General features: G+C 41.5%; 1 protein-coding gene across 2 annotated transcripts in view; it reads left to right on the top strand.

Annotated features, from left to right (window-relative positions):
- ATRN (attractin) overlaps positions 1–19,382 on the top strand; it is a 268,648-nt gene that overhangs the window by 141,886 nt on the left and 107,380 nt on the right. For both annotated transcript variants that reach the window (XR_013346039.1, XM_077816039.1), the window contains exons 21-24: positions 6,602–6,654; positions 8,250–8,344; positions 11,666–11,744; positions 12,131–12,288. Coding sequence is in view for 1 of the 2 variants with exons in the window: in XM_077816039.1 (XP_077672165.1) it covers positions 6,602–6,654; positions 8,250–8,344; positions 11,666–11,744; positions 12,131–12,288 (385 nt within the window). In the remaining variant the exon portion in view is untranslated. The remainder of the gene's footprint in view (positions 1–6,601; positions 6,655–8,249; positions 8,345–11,665; positions 11,745–12,130; positions 12,289–19,382) is intronic.

Consider the following 19,382-nt stretch of genomic DNA (forward strand, 5'->3'; position numbering starts at 1 on the left):
TCAGTACTCCATCTGAGGCCTCACCAGTGCCAAGTAGAGCGGGACAGTTACCTCCCATGTCTTACACACTACACTCTTGTTAATGCACTCCAGGATGGTATTAGTCTTTTCTGCAACTGTATCGCATTGTTGACTCATATTTAATTTGTGATCCCCTACAGCCCCCAGATCCTTTTCTTCTGTACTACCACCTGGCCAGTTATTCCTCATTTTGTAGTTATGCATTTGATATTTACTTCCTAAGTGAATTACTTTGCACATGTCTTTATTCAATTTCATCTTGTGGATTGGAGACCAGTTCTTCATTGTATCATGCTTGTTTTGAATTCTAATCCTGTCCTTCGAAGTGCTACGTTGGCGTCATCAGCAAGTTTTATAAGCAAACTCTCTGCTCCATTATCCAAGACATTAATAAAAATATTGACTAGTACTGGACCCAAGACAGACCTCTGTGGACCCCACTAGATATGTCCCCCTAATTTGACAGTCCTATACTTTTGGGTGTAGTCTTTTAACCAATCGTACTCTCACCTTTTAATAATTCCATCTAGACCACGTCCGTAGTTTGTTTGAGAATGTCATGTGAGACTGTGTCAAAAGCCGTACTAAAATAAAAAAAAATTGTCTGCTGTTTCCTATCAAACAAGGAAATTAGGTTGGTTTGGCATGATTTGTTCTTGAGAAACCCAGGCTGACTATTCCTTGCAACCCTGTTATCTTCTGGGTGCTTACACATAGATAGTTTAATAATTTGTTCTGGTATCTTTCTAGGTAGTGAATAATATAATAAATACGATTAAATATGAAAACACAACCTAATAGAAATGTTTCCATTGCAATGTTTAGGAAAATAAAGTCAATGCAAGTTTATTTTTGAAGGATTACTAACATGAGTAAAGGTTAACAGGATTAGGCCCTAGTATGGCAGAATTGAAGACTATTGTTTATTTGGCTGGAGTTGCTTAATGGGGTACATGTGTGAAGAACTATTAAACTAATTTCAAGCAGAGGTTATTCTTTTGAGTAGTGTTCTTGTGTACGTTTCACTTTATGTGTGCATGTGCCCCTGCACCTTTGATGCGAGATTTTTGCTTGCAGTGCCTGTTCTGCTTGCATATGTGCCCTACACATCCTCTTGTCCTGTACCGGGGCTATATAGGGCTGCACGGGCAAACCGCCCTCAGTTCCTTGTCAGCCACCTTCCATCAGAGACTGAGGTATAGCATGCCCCTGTTTGCTGTATGCCTATTTTCCCCTTTTATTAGTGTTTATGCTTTATAAGTAGTTCTTATTAGTTGTAGGTTTAGTATCTTATACTTGGAACATTTATTCTCTTCTTCGTCGTTGTCGTCGTCTTCTGTGTTTTTCTTCTTCTTCTTCTTCTTCCGTTGCGGATGCCAGGCTCCCTGGTATTTGAAAGGTGCTCCTGTTGTTGAGAAGCAATCCATGTTTGTGACAGGCACTCCCACTGCATTCATTGCTTGGGAGACTCTCATGTTCCCAGCAAGTGTAAAATATGCTTTCTTTTGAGGGAAAATCCTGCAAAAACAGGGAAATTAAGTAGAGACAATTAATGATGGAGCAATCCTTAAAAACAGCTTTGGGTCGGGGCACTGCGCACCTCCTTGTCCAGGGACCCTCCACATCTGTCAGTGCTCCATTGTCACCGTCACAGAACTTCCAAGGGGAACATGGAATTAAACATGGAATTAAAACTCTGATCTCCAACCCTCTTCTTGACAGAGGTGCTGATAATCACACTGCCAATACTGAGAGCTTTGCACTCCAAGCTTAAGAAAGGAGATAAGAGGAGCAAAACAGAGAGTTCCTCATCAATGTAGATCCAGTCACCAGAGACCTCAGGCCCTAAGAGGAATGCTAGTGAGAGTCCGAGTACTTCAGGTACCATGAAGCACGTTAAGACTTCAGCTAAGTCCCATACCTTAGCGGTAAAGAGATTGGTACCAAAGACTTCCACTGCCAGGAGACCAGCTTCAGTGGAATCCTCAACTCCTTTGATATTGTCGTCAGTGCCTCGCATGATGACCTCTGCAACACCATCGGTGCTGATACTGAGTTCTGTTGTGCCAGTACCACAGGAATTCCAGTACCTGAAAAACATTTTGGTACCGAATAAGCCTGAGTCTCTGCTCCTTGTAACCTCTGGATACCTCTCAGTAATGAGGTTGGCTGGTTCACCAACTGCTCATGTTTCTGGGAGACTTATCTCTTTTCCATCTTTGACTATCCATGAGGAGTGGTTGTCACCTCTGATACAAGGTTGAAGAGCATTCTGACTCAAACTCAGAGCTTTCACTTCAAGAATCTCCAATTTATTCACGGAGACATTACTCCCTGTGCAGAGGCAGGACACCAGACTACTGCTCTCCAACTTTTGGGATGACCAGCATTAAATTCTTCTCCCTATGCCTTATGGTCTCCCTCATTGGCCTTCCTGGGAGCCATGGGCAATGTATCACTGGCAGTTTTCAGCAATCTAACCTCAGTCCCTCAGGGAACATGGAAGACCTGATTCCCCGATACAGTGCATCCCTTCTCCCCATTCTTAGCCCGAGGAGACCTTTTATTTATCTTTTACCACAGGAACATCAAGAACAGCTCAGCTCCATAACAAAGGAGAGTCAGCTTTTGGGAAAAACTTCACTGTGGTCTTCACACGATGTGGCAGAGACGGCAGCCAGGTCTATTTCCACTACATTAATGATGAGGTGACCTTCCTGGCTTCAGTTGTTCAGTTTTCTGCATGAAGGAAACTTGATTGTGGAGGATTAACCTTTCGATTGCCAGAAGCTTTTTGCAGATTCCATGGATCATTTGCTTCATACCCTAAAGGACTCTAGGGCAATACTTAAGTCTTTGGGATATACACACCTGCAAATTAAGGAAGTTTAGCAGGTCTCAGTTAGCTCAAAGGTCCCGCCCTGCTCTATTTTCAGCCTTCCAGAGGACACCTAAGCTACCAGCTAAGAAGTCATGGTTTTCAAAGAAAAAGCCTTCAGATACCTCAACTGCTTCATCCCAGCCTTCCGTGTCGTCCAAAAGCCAGTTTTGATTGTTTGGGTGAGAGTCCGGACCAGCCAATGACCAGGTTTTATCATCTGCCCAACACAACTCCAGTTCCTCAATTTGGACACTGCCTCTCTCTCTATTTCCTCAAGCATGCGAGTCTATAAAATCGGACAAATGGGTATTGGAAGCCATTACTTCGGATTACACTACCCAGTTTACCTCAGTTCCTCCCTTGTAACCCCCTTCCCTGTCCCTTTTCAGGGTCTCCTTTCACAAACAGTTGCTGACACAGGAGGTGTCATCACTCCTAAATCTAGGAGCCATGGAGCCAATCTCACTTCAACACAGGGAAAAGGGGTTCTATTCAAAATATTTTCTGATACACAAGAAAAACAGGGCTTGGAGACTGATACCAGATCTCAGACAATTGAACTAGCGTGTCAGACTTCTGAAATTCAAGATGGTGTCCCTAGCAGCTGTAATTCTGTCCCTGGAATTAGGAGACGGATTTGCGACCTTTGATCTAAAAAATGCCTACTACTTTTGCGAGACAGATGAATCCCACGTTCAGTCACAGTCATTACCAGTACTGGGCCCTACTCTTCGGCCTGTCATCCACCCCAAGGGTATTCTGAAAAAGCATGGTGCTACCTCTGTTGTCTTTCCCTACCTTGATGGAAGGCTCCTCAAGGGTCGGTCATATCAGGAGGTGCAGTTCAAACAACAACTTCACTATTCCAAAGTTTAGGCCTGCAGATAAATTTCAGAATCAGTCTTGACCCCTACAGAATGAATTATCTTTATAAGCCACTTCTGGATTCTATAATGGCAGAGTTTATCTCCCTCTCGACAGGTTCCTTGTTCTAAATTACCTTATACAAACAGTGTTGCTCAGCCCTCAAGTTCCAGCAGGGACATGTCTGCAACTGCTGGGACACGTGGCAGCTTGTGGTTTTGTGGCGCAAAATGCCAGGTTGCATCTTTGATGTCTTCAGGGGTGGCTCAGGATTGTTCATACACCCAACGAACACAGTCGCAATGAGCAAGTACCTGTACCCAATCAGGTCCTACAGTCACTCATCTGGTGGCGGAATCTATCCAAAGTTAATGCAGGAATTCTGTTCAACCAGAATCCCTCCTATAGTCATATTAACATCGGACTCTTCCCTCTTGGAATGGGGAGCACATTTGGGTCCTCACACAGGCCCTGGAAAATGGTCACAACAGGAACACTGCTTACACATCAATCTCTTGGAATTAAGGGTGGTCAAAAATGCTTTCCTCCACTTCCTTCCCCTGCTCAAAAACAAGTCCATCAAGATCATGACAGCCAACGTAGCATGCATGTATTAAATCAATCGTCCGGGCAGAGCGTGTTCCTCTCACTGCCTCAGAGCGGTAAAACTTTGGAACTGTTTCATAGCCAGATAGTCATCTGGGCTTCTTACCTTCCAGATATACAAAACACCATGGCAGATGATCTGAGCAGACATTTGTCCTTAATATACGAATAGGAGTTGGACTCTTGAGTGCTCAATAAAATACTCCTGACTTGGGGATTTCCAGAGATTAATTTTTTTGCCACAGCAGTCAAAACAAAGTGCAGGAAATTCTGTTCCAGAGGGAGTCTCGATCCCCAATCTCTAGGAGACGCTTTCCTCATTATATAGACAAAGGGTCTTCTCTATGCAGATCCTCCAACTCCATTGCTCTTAAAGATCCTTATCAAGAACAGAGAGGACCAAGCCAAAGTCATTTTGATTGTAGCAAACTTGGCCAATATACGTTTGGTTTCTGAACCTCCTCAAACTCACCTCTTATCCTCTGTGGAGGCTACAGATAAAATCTCCAGTATTGTCTCAGGATGTGAGTCAGACCTTTCACCCCAGTCTTGGTTCTTCAGTGGTTCTTCAGAGACCTTATGCTCATCAGAAGTACAAAGATACTGTTGAATAGCAGAAAGAAATCTAATAGACATACTTACCTTCAGAAATGGAGAAGTTATAGCCTTTGGTGTAACCAATGCCATCGGTTTTCTGTCCAGTCTCTCTTTCCTCAATCTTGGACTACCTGTTGGAACTGAAAAATTCAGGCCTTTCCTGGAATTCCATCAAGGTTCATTTAACAGCAATAACAGCTTTCCACGTGTCAGGAGAAGGTTTTTTATTATTCACTCATCCAACCACAGTGAGATTTGTAAAAGTATTTATCAATCTTTTCCCACAGATAAGAGCCCCTACACTGCTTTTGGGTTTTAAACCTTGTTCTTAACCGTCTCAGGAAGCAGACATGTGCTCACTTTTATATCTGTCTGTGAAGACCACCTTCTTGGTGGCCAACATTTCTGCTCAAGGGGATGGGGAAACGGGGACGCTAATTGCAGACCCGTCCTTTTACTTTGTTCTCCAAGGAGAAGGTATCTCTATGACCCCATTCAAAGTTCTTACTCCTCTGGAGTTCATATCAACCAAACTATTAATTTTTTGTTTTTTCCCTTAAGTTGCATCAGTTTACACAAGAGCCTTCATTTCATATGTTAGCTGTTAAAAGAGCATTAGCTTTTCACTTGGACAGGACTAGGCCATTCAGTAAGACCCCCAGACTTTATTTCCGTTGCAGAGAAGTCTAATGGAGCACCTATCTTCACTCAGAAACTTTCTAAATGTATCTTCTGGATGTATTATTGCCTGCTATGGTTTCGCTGCGGTTACGCCTCTCCTAAGAGTGAGTGCACGCTCTACTAGATCGCTGTCTGCATCTCTACTCAGAGATGTTCTGGTTGCTTAAATCTGCAGGGCTGCAGCATGATCCTTGATGTACATGTTTTCTGACACTGTGCCCTATTTACACTGCCAGATCAGATGCAGCAATAGGCAACGCAGTTGTCTCTTTGGTAATGGACTCTGCTCCAAAACTTCCAACTTCTCAAAGGGTTACTGATAGGGAGCCACCTAAAGTGGAGTGCCCACAGGGATTCTGTTCGAAGATGGAGGAGTTACTCATGTTGTGCAGTAACTGGAATTCTTTGAGGTGCATCCCCGTGTGGGTGCTCCACTACCCACCCTTTTCCCCTCTGCTTAGGAGCTGCCTGTGTGGGCTTTGCGATAGAGGAAGAACTGAGAGCGGTTTGCCTGCTCCACCATGTGAAGCCTGGGTACGGGGCACGAGGATGTGCAGGGCTCATGTGTGGGCAGAATGGGCACTGCTACCAAAAATCCCTGGTCAGAGGCACAGGGGCACGTGCGCACCTAAAGTGAAGCACCTGCAGGGGGACACATCTTGAAGAACTCCCATTAGTGCACAAGGTGAGTAACACCTCCTTCCTGTAATTTTCATACTTCAGTTTCATTGCTTTCTGCTTGCTTGCTTGGGTCTTCCAAGTTTCCATGGTTTCTTCAATATCTCATTACAGCTTCAGACTTGCACCTTTTTGTTTTTAATTGTATACAGTTATCTTCTGAGCTCAAGCTATGTTCCGTAATTGTTTTTAAATGGATAGAGATTCAAGCCCAAAAAAAGGAGAAAATCAGACTGAAAACCAACATTGATTTAAAAAAAATATTCTTTTTAGGTGTGAGGTAGAAAATCGATACCAAGGAAATCCACTTAAAGGAACATGTTATTGTAAGTACAACTGCTTTTCTTTGCCTGAAAATAGTAAATGTCTTATTTGATATATAGGAGCAAATAAGTTATATCTATTTTACTTCGCACATCTGTTTAAATGCAGATGGGTTAGGACAGTGGTTCTCAAAATGTGGGTCGGGACCCTGTTCTAATGGGGTTGCCAGGGCTGACATTAGACTTGCTGGGGTCTGGGGCCAAAGCTGAAGCCCAAACCCCACCACCTAGGGCTGAAGTCTGAGCCTCAGGCTTTGACTTCGCACCTCCTCCCCACCAGCGGTGGCAGGGCTTGGGTGGGCTCAGGCTTGGCTCCCCCCACAGGGTCATGTAATAATTCTTGTTGTCAGAAAGGGGTCGCAGTACAATGAAGTTTGAGAAATACTTAGGAAATTCTGGATTAGGAAATACTGTCTTTACACTACTAAAATTCAGATTATCCTAGTTTTATCTTATTTTACCACTCTTAAATATTTGAGATCAACACTTTTAGAAAGACATTAGATGAAAAAACATCTTAAATTAAATAGCAATGAAGGGTTCAGACAGGATTTCTAAGGAGGTGTGGAAATTAGAAGTGTGCTAAATCCTGCTTGGGCAGTCGAGGAGCAGCACTGATAGGTTTTAAAGATAATCTTGTGCAGTTATCAAACACAACAATGTTGCTTATGCCAAACACATGGGAAAGGAGAAACAGCACAGTGTAGGGCAGGCTTCTTGATAGTAATTTTGAAGCCCAGAAAACTGGGAGCATGATGATCTTTAAAAAAGTTATTGTCAGTGCTGTGTATTGTCATGATAGCTACAAATACTTCATTAAATATTTAGTTCCTTTGTGCACTCCTTTGAGCCCAGTAGAGACTGCGGTGGACTGGATTAGGCTTCTTTCATGGGAGGGGAGGGGAAGGGAAAAGAGAAAGGAGAAGATAAGATATCGGTGCGTCATGAAGCCTCAACCCACTTTTTGAAAAAGGCCTTGTTTTATTAGCCATAGTAGCAATTTTATTGTATTTGCCTGGCCTTTGATTTTTCCCAAATGCAGTGAAAATGTGGTGGTTTACCAGTTTTGCTAGATGTTTTTCCCCACACTGTTCTAATGGGAACATTGTATTCTGCCATTCAAAAATGTTTGGTCTTCTTTAAACTCCCATAACATTGATAAACAGTTTTGATAGATACTTTAGACTTGGTGAAACAACAAGAACTAAGGAAAATGTGGTCAAATTATGTAGTCAACCACATTTCCCTTCTACCAAGTTCTTTTAGGATGGAGACTTTTATCAGATGTCCTGCTTGAAAAATGTAAACCTTTCCCCCCTTCTCTTCCAAAAAAAAAAAAAAAAAAAAGTTGGGTTAACTTTAATAGAGTAGGATGTAATACCCTCCGAGGCTGGTATAGTGAGGTGTCTAAAGTGTTCATTATTCTCTCCCAAACTCAACTTTCTGTTGAGGGCAGATTATAACAGTGCAGTAACTCTCTCTTGTTGCAGTAAGCTGTTTGCTTAATCTAAATTAGAAATCACTTACCTGCCTTGCTTTCCAGAAGCTTGTTTTATTTCAAGGCACTTTTTCACCTTTTTTGCATGTATTCTTTACAGATACTCTTCTTATCGACTATCAGTTCACCTTCAGCCTTTCCCAAGAGGACGATCGCTACTATACTGCAATCAATTTTGTAGCAACACCTGAAGAGGTGAGTATGGTCTCTTCCTTTTTGATATCCCTACATTTCATACTTTGTTTAAAAAAATCCGCCTTCTCCTTGCACTGAAGAGAGTGTCTCATACTGTTCTTTGAACAGAACTACCGCCTTGGTGCACATACATAGTCCATGTGCTAGCCAGAATGTCCTCAATCTGTGTAGCTACATCTTGCTTCCTTGCAGCTCCAAATGTTTGTGGCCAAAGCGGGGCAAAAGGAACCGCAGCCTAAACCTGCAGTTCACTAGCTTTGTACTTCTGGAATATGTAGTCAAACCCCTCTAGCTTTCTGTTGTTGCTTGCAGTTAGTCTTGTATTTTATTGTGTCTGCTTTCTTCACTTTCTTTTACTCTAATATAGTTAGTCAATGTAGAATTATGCCATGGCACAGTTCATTCTGTTGTTTATTTTGCTTTTCTTCCTGGTGCAAAAGGCATCTCCTTTTGGAATGGAAATATAGAGCAGTCATGTAAGGTATCTGACTTCAAGTGCAGCTCCACATTCATGGTGACTCCTGTGCATCAGTGAAGGTCGCTTCTCTTTCACCTCAAGAGCACAGAGAGAGGTCAGCTTCCAGTTATTCTGCAGGGACAAAGCCCATGGGCTAGCCAGAATAACTCTTAGTCAGTTAACACCAGGGCTTCTTCTGTGTTTAATAACCAGCTGAATTCAGAATCCCAAAATTTCTCTGATCCTGTTGTGCAGGAAAACGTCCTGTTGGTCCAAACACTGCAGCGAGTTAATGCTGTCAGTTTCATCCTTGGAACTGAGGGGTGGGGAGACAGGAAAAAGCAACAGTACTCCATGTCTTAAATCAGACTCCAAGAACATCAGAACGTAGCTCAGAGGCCACCAGCACTGAGCTGGTTGTACAGAGCCTAATATAATGGGTCTTGATCCATCTTTGTGGTCCGTGGTGCTATTGCAGTACAAATAGGAGGCTCCTTGATACGGTGAATGACACAGACTCCTTCAGTGCAGACAAAACCACTTCCCATTTTTTTCAGTGCTCACATCATTCCTACCAAAAGATGCTGTGGATGGGATAAGTCAAAGCAGTACTATTGTCTGTCTGCTCAATCCAGCTGAGTACAGGAACTTCTCCAAACACACTCTTGAGCAGAGACTTCTCCTTGGAATGCAGCTTACAGTTCCTTGTTGGCTGCTCTTAAGAAGCCTCTTGGTTCTAAGAGAGAGCCCTGCATTCTCCTGCAGGATCAACAACCACAGCCTCCAGGCTAATAATGGGGAAACCATGGCTTTGGGGGCCAGGACGACCTCCCCTTGGCACCCATCAGTGTAATGAGGCCCCATGGGACCTGCACTCCATGACCGGGGTGTCAAACCAAGCAAGGGCTCTGTTGTATTTAGTTAGATGGAATATATGGATCCAAAGAGTCAAAGATATTAACATGGTGCTATTGCTGTCCAGCATTAAGCAGTGTTAAAAAAGGTTTGGGGTTTGGTATACAGAGACCCCAGCCTGCCTAGTACATGGCAAACACTATTAAGAATCGTTTGAATCCCTTATTGGGAATACAGAAAATAAGGAAAAAACCGTTAAAAAGCATTTAAAAGGGAAAGCATTAATAAGTTTCATTCTCACAACATTCCTTCTTCCCTCTCCCTTTAGCCAGAGAGAGTCTTTAAAAACATGCCCACTTGTCTGAAAGTCTCTTAGATGGTACTACGGATGTTAACTATCCTTAGTTACTTATAATGGGCAGGAGCTATTGTTACTGTCGTTGAAATCTGATCCCATTTCCTAAAAGACAAAACAAATGAAATGCACACAAAAGGGAAAAGTGAAGAACAACAAAGATAGAAAATACAACTTCTGTCTCTAGTGTTATCTCTCACTTGCAGCTTCACTGCTGGAGAAATACAAGCACAGCACAAGGTCTTATCAGCGACTCTGAGACCTGACAAACTTGTACCAGCATCGGGATGTTTAGGGCTTTGCTTTTAGCTGCCTTTCCGGGCTCAGGCTTACAGCAATGTTGCAACATATGCATTGTTGTCTAATAAGACAAATAGCTGGACAAAAGGAAAAAGGAGAGGGCTAGGAAAGAGAAGAAATATGGTGGGAAGGAAAAGAACCTTTTGGGAAACAGGGGAAGGAAAGAAAAGAGAAGGATGTGTATGAGACACAGCCTCACGTGTCAGGTGATATTTGGGATTAGCATGAGCCAGTTGAGGTGGCAATGGTGATGTCGTCTGAGTCCCTCTTCCTTGGCCCAGTCTGCTCAGGACATCTCTCTGTAACTAGACGATGAAGAGTCTGAGGAGATGGTGGGGTTGGCAGCTGTCATGATGAAGTTTTCACCTTCCTCTTCTCTAGTCAGCCATCTGTCTGTATTTCCCCTCACCCCACGTCTTTTTTGTTAAGGACCCCAAAAGGGAGTGATGGACAGAATGGTCCCATCCCCTCATTATTTTGTGCACCAGTTAGACCTAATTTCTGACACACCAATTTTGGTTGGTTAATTTCCAGTCCCATACTTTTCTTGTTGACCAGGCATGGTCTTAACACAGTCCTTGAGTTATATCAGGAGGCCTTTTTTTGTTTAGGCTAATTCAGTCTTTTTGCACTTTTTCCCTGTCAACATTTATTATGAGTTATTGTAACATTTTGTGAACTTTCACTCACTTTTCACAGTTGAGCTCAGAGTTAGGGAAAATTTGTAGGCCCAGTTATCACAAAAGAGGCTATAAATTTATATTCTATTATAAAAATTTATATTATATAATTTTATAAAAGAAGGCACAGATATTGGAGCGAGAGGAACATATGGAGGGCCATTGTCAGAGCAAAGATGGAGGCGGGGAGGAATACCAATAGGTAACATGAATTGAAATCTAGACCAGGGCAGATATTTTGTGAGGATACAAAATTAATTGTTTTATTGGGGGCGGGGGAAGAGTATTTAAAACCAAAAATTATCTAAATGTGTTTGCATTAAAATATATTTGAATGCTGCCACTGCCAGTGACCCCAGAATCATACTTAGGATAGTCTGCAAAGAACCCTAAATGAATATGGTTTGGAATTACATTGAAGTAAACTTTTCTTTTTGGGGAGATCCAAATGAAAATGTACAGCTATGTTCTATTTTATATACAGTGGATCTTTAAAATGTGTCTTGCTGGATGTTAGTGCTCTCACATGTAGATGAGTATTTTATTCAACATACTGTGAAATAACTATAGTTCTGATACTTTTAGTGAGAGTTGCTTTCAAAACAGATCAATTTTAGTTGAATGACATCTGTTAAAAATAACTGTTTTCTTCTCTCTCTTTTTCTCTAAATCAGCAAAATAGAGACCTGGACATGTTTATCAACGCATCTAAAAACTTCAACCTGAACATAACTTGGTCAACGAGTTTTGCAGGTAAAAGAGAAAAGTAAACCAGAATCTCAACTGTACGGGAATAATTAAACACTATATGTTACATTTTAGAAATTGGGATGTGGGAAAGAAATTAAATTAAGAAAGGAATTTTAGTTTTCCGCTCTCCAGTTTTCCAATTCTCACATCTTGATAATGTGCATTGGAGACAGTGGAAATGCTGATCTAATTTTTTGTAATGCAATATTTTGTGTGTTCATTGATTCTACTAATGAAATACAACTCAAAATTGCAGTCTTCAGATGAATAGTTCCTTTTACTGTCACAGCCATAGCTTAATAACTAAGGATAATTGGTCCCCTTTGAAAATCACTTAATATCGGCGCTGAAAGCAAACTTTTATTGCTACTTTTTAAATTCTGAAACAGCTGGCACCCAGGCAGGGGAGGAGATACCAGTTGTTTCAAGGTCCAACATAAAGGAATACAAGGACAGCTTCTCCAATGAGAAATTTGATTTCCGGAGCAACCCCAACATCACTTTCTTTGTTTACGTGAGCAACTTCACCTGGCCAATAAAAATACAGGTAAGAACTCTCTTAATAACTAATAGATATACTCTATTAACACAACTTGTCATCTCTTCCTTCCCTAAAGCATCCGTAAATGTGATATGCTATGCATTGTCTGAGTTGAGCCACAGCCTCAGACAGTGGAACACAGCACCAGACAAGGGATGCACAAAGATCTTTGGCAAGTAATTCCAAAATGTGTCCCCCTCCTTCCCCCAATCTTCTGGCACTGTCGCTGTCTCCTGCAGATCTGGAACTGTACCTGGGAAAATCTGCTGCCCCAGAAGCAAAGAAATTGGGCTTCTGATTATTTCAGGGGGGCAGTCAGCGTGGTCCAGTGTTGTCATAGAAATATATTAAAAAACTCAGTCTTTAGCTTTCATAACAAATATAGCATATTGTTTCTCACTCTCAGGGAAAAGTAACCAAATGTCAAAAAACGCAGACCGTTGGTGTGGAAACTAATAGAGGAAGCTTTTATAGGTTCTGCTGCCTCTTTTTATTTCTTGTTCTTGCCTAGACACAGCTGGAGGCTTTGCTCCCGGAATGATGAGGCTTGTGGGTTGGTTCTCTTCTTTGGTTCAGTGCCCTCTGTTTACCCCTTGCTGTTCTGGTCACATGTGGCATAAGTACACCCCATTACATTAGTCCTAGATCAGCAGAGGGATTAGAATATAAGAATGGCCATACTGGCTCAGACACTTCGCTTATGTTTTTGCTTAGTTCTGAAATCATATTCTCAGCGACTTTGCAATAGACACCACAGTTGCAATTTTTAACCTAGTGAATCTGCACATTCTTTTTACTTCAAAATGTTTTTTTCTTTTTGTGTTTTCTCTAGTCTGACAAGATGAAACCTTTTTAAACTTTTTTTTCTTTTTTTTTTTTTTAATAGTTTGTTGGACTACTCTTTTTAGAAATCCTTAGCAGGTACTGTACATGGGGATAATGTGAGACTTTTTTTGCCCAAGGTATGGTTGTAGTCAGAAAAATTACAGTAAAAATGGCACCTCCTACTCAACAGATTGAATACCCAGAGAACAAGAATCATTCCTGCTAATTTTGGTGGCAAAAATAAGGGTTTTTTAAAAAATATTTTATGTTGTTGGCATGGAACCAGTACAGTTAATGAGAGGTGCATCTTTAACAGTTTCAAGGTTAAATATTACAGATAAGTGTTTATAATACCACTTGGACCTAGGAAGGTTCATCACCCACACTAACTAGCCTTAATACTCACTTCTGGTGCTTCAGTCCCAGAACATTTTGCATATTCCAAACTCCCTATCCCTGTCACAGCTTCATGGCATCGGGATGTATAGAACTTGTAAGGTGGTGTGGAAACCAGAAGGATATCCTGGCCTGGGAGACAGGGTGAATACCCCAAACCACTCTTTGGGAATGATCTTTTATGTGCTTACTACAAAAACAGTGTACACCCCAAGGGAGCTGAGCTGGCTCTTGGTTTGCTTGTGATAAAATACCTGTCATGCAGAGTCAAATGACAGCAGAGGCTCAGAAGTGGTAGTGGAGAAAGCTCCAGGAGTCAGCTGGCAGTTGACCTTGGCCTGAATAAGAGAGTGACCCGGTCCTCTCTTACTTATTTGCACTGTCAGCAGCTGTAAAAAGGACTCCATGGACTGTAGTTCTTGCTCTCTGATCACCCTCATGATCTCCTGGAGCTTTCTCCACTACCATTTCTGAGCCTCTGCTGCCATTTGATTCTGCATGACAGGTATTTTTATCACAAGCAAACCAAGTGCCTTTTTTGGGCCAGGAATACTTCCAGTGACAGGGGGAAACAGAGCTGTGATCGAGACTTAGAATGAGGTGCTGTTGTTGGTATAGAATGTCTGAATGAGGCATACAGTTTCTGTATCTCTGGGGAACTTGTCCAGACATAAGAGCATAAATTCTTCCACGTGTACTTGCCATTAACTAGAGTAGTAATTACTCTGTGAAAACTGGCAACCTCAGATGAGTACTGCTGATGGATATATGCATTTCATGTTGCCAAGCCCACTGTGGGGGCTATTTAGCTGGAGACGGTAATACATAGTGCCCTACATGGGATGTGTAATCAAAGTGCACAATGTCGCTGAGATTATGAAGTGTTTTTGCAAGATGTTTCCCAAATTGTGCTTGGACTGTTGATGACATCCATAGTTCTATTCTTTGCCCAGCAAGCATGATTGTCATCTGAAAAGGCTATATTCCATGTTGGGTGAACAGACCAGGGAAGTGAGGAAACAGCGTTTCATTCACCAGAACCAGAAGCTGTAGTTCAGAACCCCAGACTGGCTGAGAGCAATAGGCATGCTGCTATGATTAGGGGAATGCTCTCAATGGTTGGCTGTTTGCAACAGCACAGTAAAAAAACTCAAGGAGCTGACTGAGACGATATCTGAGCCATTAGCAATTATCTTTGAAAAGTCATGGAAGATGAGAGACATTCCAGAAGACTGGGAAATGGCAAATATAGTGCTCATCTATAAAAAAGGGAAATAAGGACAACCCAGGGAATTACAGACCAGTCAGCTTAACTTCTGTACCCAGAAAGATAATGGAGCAAATAATTAAGCAATCAGTTTGCAAACATGTAGAAGATAATCAGGTGATAAATAACAGTCAGCATCGATTTGTCAAGAACAAATCTTGTCAAACCAACCTGATAGCTTTCTTTGATGGGGTAACAAGCCTTGTGGATAGGGGGGAAGGGGTAGATGTGGTATACCTTGACTTTAGTAAGGCTTTTGATACTGTCTTGCATGACCTTCTCATAAACTAAACTAGGGAAATACAACCTAGATGAAGCTACTATAAGGTGGGTGCATAACTGGTTTGAAAATCGTTCCCAGAGAGTAGTTATCAGTGGTTCACAGTCATGCTGGAAGGGCATAATGAGTGGGGTCCCGCAGGGATCGGTTCTGGGTCCGGTTCTGTTCAATACCTTCATCAATGATTTAGATTATAAGTGTACTCTCTATACCATTAAGTTTGCCGAAAATACCAATCTGGGAGGGGTTGCAAGTGCTTTGGAGGATGGAATTAAAATTCAAAATGATCTGGACAAACTGGAGAAGTTGTCTGAAGTAAATAGGATGAAATTCAATAAGGACAAATGCAAAGTACTCCACTTAGGAAGGAACAATCAGTTGCACACATACAAAATGGGAAATGACTGCCTAGGAATGAATACTTTGGAAAGGGATCTGGGGCTCATAGTGGATCACAACCAAAATATGAGTCAACAGTCTAACACTGTTGCAAGAAAAGCAAACCTCATTCTGAGATGTATTAGCAGGAGTATTGTAAGCAAGACACGAGAAATAATTATTCCACGCTGATCAGGCCTCAAGTGGAGTATTGTGTCCAGTTCTGGGTGCCACATTTCAGGAAAGATGTGGACAAATTGGAGAAATTCAAGAGAAGAGCAACAAAAATGATTAAAGGTCTAGAAAACATGACCTATGAGGGAAAATTGGGTTTGTTTAGTCTGGAGAAGAGAAGAGTGAGAGGGGACATGACGATAGTTTTCAAGTACATAAAAGGTTGCTATAGGGGGGAGCGGGAAAAAATTGTTGTTCTTAACCTCTGAGGATAGGACAAGAAGCAGTGGACTTAAATTGCAGCAAGGGTGGTTTAGGTTGGACATCAGGAAAAACTTCCTGACTGTCAGGGTGGTTAAGCACTGGAATAAATTGCCTATGGAGGTGGTGGAATCTCCATTACTGGGAATTTTTAAGAGCAGGCTGGACAAATACCTGTCACGGGTGGTCTAGATAATACTTAGTCCTGCCTTGAGTGCAGTGGACGGGACTAGATGACCTCTCGAAGTCCCGTCCAGTTCTATGATTCTGTGAAACATGGTGATGGGCTTGAGCTAGAATCAGAGGTTCTCAAATTTCATTGCACAGCAACTCCCTTCTGACAACAAATATTACTACATGACTCCAGGAGGGGGGAATGAAGCCCAAGCCCCTTGTGGGGGGGCCACGGGGGCCAAAGCTTGAGCTCCGCTGCCCTGGGCAGAGGGGCCAAAGCTGTAGCCTGAGCCCCACTGCCCAGGCCTGAAGCTGAAGCCAGAGCCCCATGGCCCTGGGCGGTGGTGCTCAGCCTTCAGCCCTTGGTACTAGTAAGTCTAACGCCTGTCGTGGCGAGCCCATTAAAAAGGGGTTGTGACCCATTTTGGGATCCCAACCCACACTTTGAGAACCGTTGTGCTTGATTAATTGGCATCTGGAGGTGCAGGCAAAGGGGTGTTTTTGGGGTGAGCCTGGAGGACCATTATTCTTGAGGCTGTTAAATAGCAACCAGAATGTGTTCCGTGCCTTGCTCGTTTGTTCTCTGGAGAGGGAAGAAATTTTTTTCCCTTAGAGTAATAGTGACCACACTCTGTGAAGTATAAACCCAACTCTTGTACTCCTTTTCATTCCCATTCTCTAGCTAATACAAAGATGAAATCATAAGTCGTGTGTGGAGTTTCTTTCATTACCTGAGTTCTCTGCATTGTCCTCAGTGAAACATGTCTATGACAGCAGGTTCTATGGTGCCTGACCTTGTTCCCCTTCCAGTGACACTTTCTTTTCCTGTCACCACACCACCATATACTTTGGTTCTGTTGAGTTTCGTGTAAGGCATTGATGGGACTTGCTTTGAGCAGATGTAATTGTAAAGGTACTAGGAGTGCTTGAGAAATGTTCAAAGCAATTTTTTGTGTAGACAGTGTTTTTCAAGAATTGAATTAACTTTTTATTTTGCTTATAACAAAACTCAACTTTGCCGTCTTCTGTCAGAGCCTAATTACTAAACTACCCTGAATTATTTACCTTGCTTTCCCTTGACACACAATTATTGTATAACTCTTACAGACGCATTAGCAGGTTTGCTTTTCTTCATACTACTTGAAAAATTTTGCCATAATGAATTCTAGGACATTGTATATCGTCCCGCATTATGCTTCCCATTCTACTGCCAGAACCTGCCCAATTTGGCTCTTTAAATGCCACATCTGAATTGTGTGGCTTGTTCCGCATTGCACATTCACCAACAATAGTATATTTGCCTTAGTTCTGTGCAAATTTCTTAAATTCTCCTCTGCTTCTCCTGGGAAAGTTCTGACCTTTGCCATAACTTCAAAACAGAATTAGTTTCTCACAGTCCAATTATTTTCTTCTTTTCCCGTAATTCTTTATATTGCACAATTTAGTTTATTTTCTCCTCATGAACTTGAGCTAGCCTAGATTTATACATGGCGTTGAAAATGCTAGTGTCTCTTGCTCCAACAGTTGCTCCTTCCACTTCCTCATAATCCTTGCATAGCAGTTCACAGAATGCTTTTGTATAAAAGATGTCCAGGGAAGAATTCCTAAAGGATAATTGAAAAATTATTGCATGAGAAAATATAATTGTCCTCCAGGGTCTGCAGTGAGGGATTTAACCTTGCTTTTAAGGCTCTGTGTAATCTTCCCCCATCTCATTTTCTCCGACTCATTCACTAGCATTTTATATTTCTCCCACTCCTTTCCTTGATCTTTTCCCTTGTTTTTCCACACTCAGCTTCTTACTTTCTATTGTGGTGTTTCCTCACCTACCTTGTGAACTGTTTTGGGAAGGGACTGCCTAATAACTGCTTCTTGATTTGGATTCTTAGACATTACCGGAATTTTATTTTATTTTATTTTATTTTTATTTTAAGTGAAACAACCTATCCCTTCCCTCCTTCTTATCTTAAATCCCACACTTTTTAGGAATATTTCCTGCCTCCGCCTCTCTAATAATCTCTCCACTCAATGCCCTTTCCTAAATTATTGTTCATTGTTTTACCATGTATGTCCTATCGAATTCAGATTGCAAGCCCTTTGGGACAAGTAGCTTGACTTAATTTGTTAGTTCAGACTCCATCTTGCAAAGTGTCTAGGACGTGGGTTTTTTTTTTTTTTTTAAGAAGGCTGCCTCCTGCAGTTTTGACCATTGCAGCAACATGTTTCATTTTTAAACTTTCTGCAAATACTTAAAATGTGCTAATTTTCTTTTGAAACTACTGTTTTCAGTTCTTAAATTGTGGTGAATTCATTTAAAATGTGATAATTTCAAATTGTGGCTTGTTTGATAAGCTAGCAAAGACAGAGTAGTTCTATGTCATTTCTTTGCAACTTAAACATTTTTAGCCATTTTTCTTTATTCAAATCTAATGATGTGTATTGATCAGATTGGCCTTCTTGTTTTCTAGTTGGAATAGCATAATGAATATTCCGAGTACACAAGTTCTGTTGTACTAGCTCATTCTCGTCTTTGACGTGTTCTGCATGATCAAATCTGTCTAGTACAAAGCTTTTTAAAAAAGCTGTAGAAATCTACAGTAGATGATACTACTTAAATAAATATTGTTCCTAAGGTCCTTGATTCAAATTTGCCTTGTGTTTCTGGCTGTCCTGCCCCCTCTCCTTGCCTTTTTAAGCTGGACTCGGAGCATATAAATGCTCTTTTGTGCTAGAGATAGCTGTGTTCTTGCCAATGCTGAAATCTGGCTTTTTTCCCCTTGTTGCTCCACCTCTCTCCAAAACCACTTCAGTTGGTTTTTAAAGTATATTGGTGGAGGATGTCTTTTTCTTTTCCTCCCCTACTTTTAGAAGATAATCATTTTAAATCATTTAAGAATTAAAACTGCAAAATGTAGAGGGCCTGTTTTTGAAAAGTTACAGAAATCTGTTTCTGGGTTAGCTCTGTCTGAATAACTTCCATTTTATGAAAGCCACGTTGTGGAGTTCATTTAAAAACTTAGTTTGCCAAGCTTCCTTTGAAAACACAGGTAAGTTCTTGTTGAAAAATGTCTTGGTATTCTTCTCTATTTGCACTCTAGTTCTTTGCTGTCAGTAGATTTAGTTTGGCTTAACCATATTAAGCCTATGAGCATTGTATAAAGCATACTATTCACCTTTCCACTTCAGTTTATTCCGTCTTGAATGTGCTGTATTAAGTAATCCTTGCCAGAAGCAGGACAATGTACCTCTAAAAATAGCATTTTTTTGGAATGGTCACGTGAAAGTGGTATGATGTAGCTAATATTTTATTTTACCTGTAATCCTCATCTTTTATGACAGTTTATA

This window comes from Eretmochelys imbricata, chromosome 4 (genome assembly GCF_965152235.1).
Source record: "Eretmochelys imbricata isolate rEreImb1 chromosome 4, rEreImb1.hap1, whole genome shotgun sequence".
NCBI classification, from domain to species: domain Eukaryota; kingdom Metazoa; phylum Chordata; order Testudines; family Cheloniidae; genus Eretmochelys; species Eretmochelys imbricata.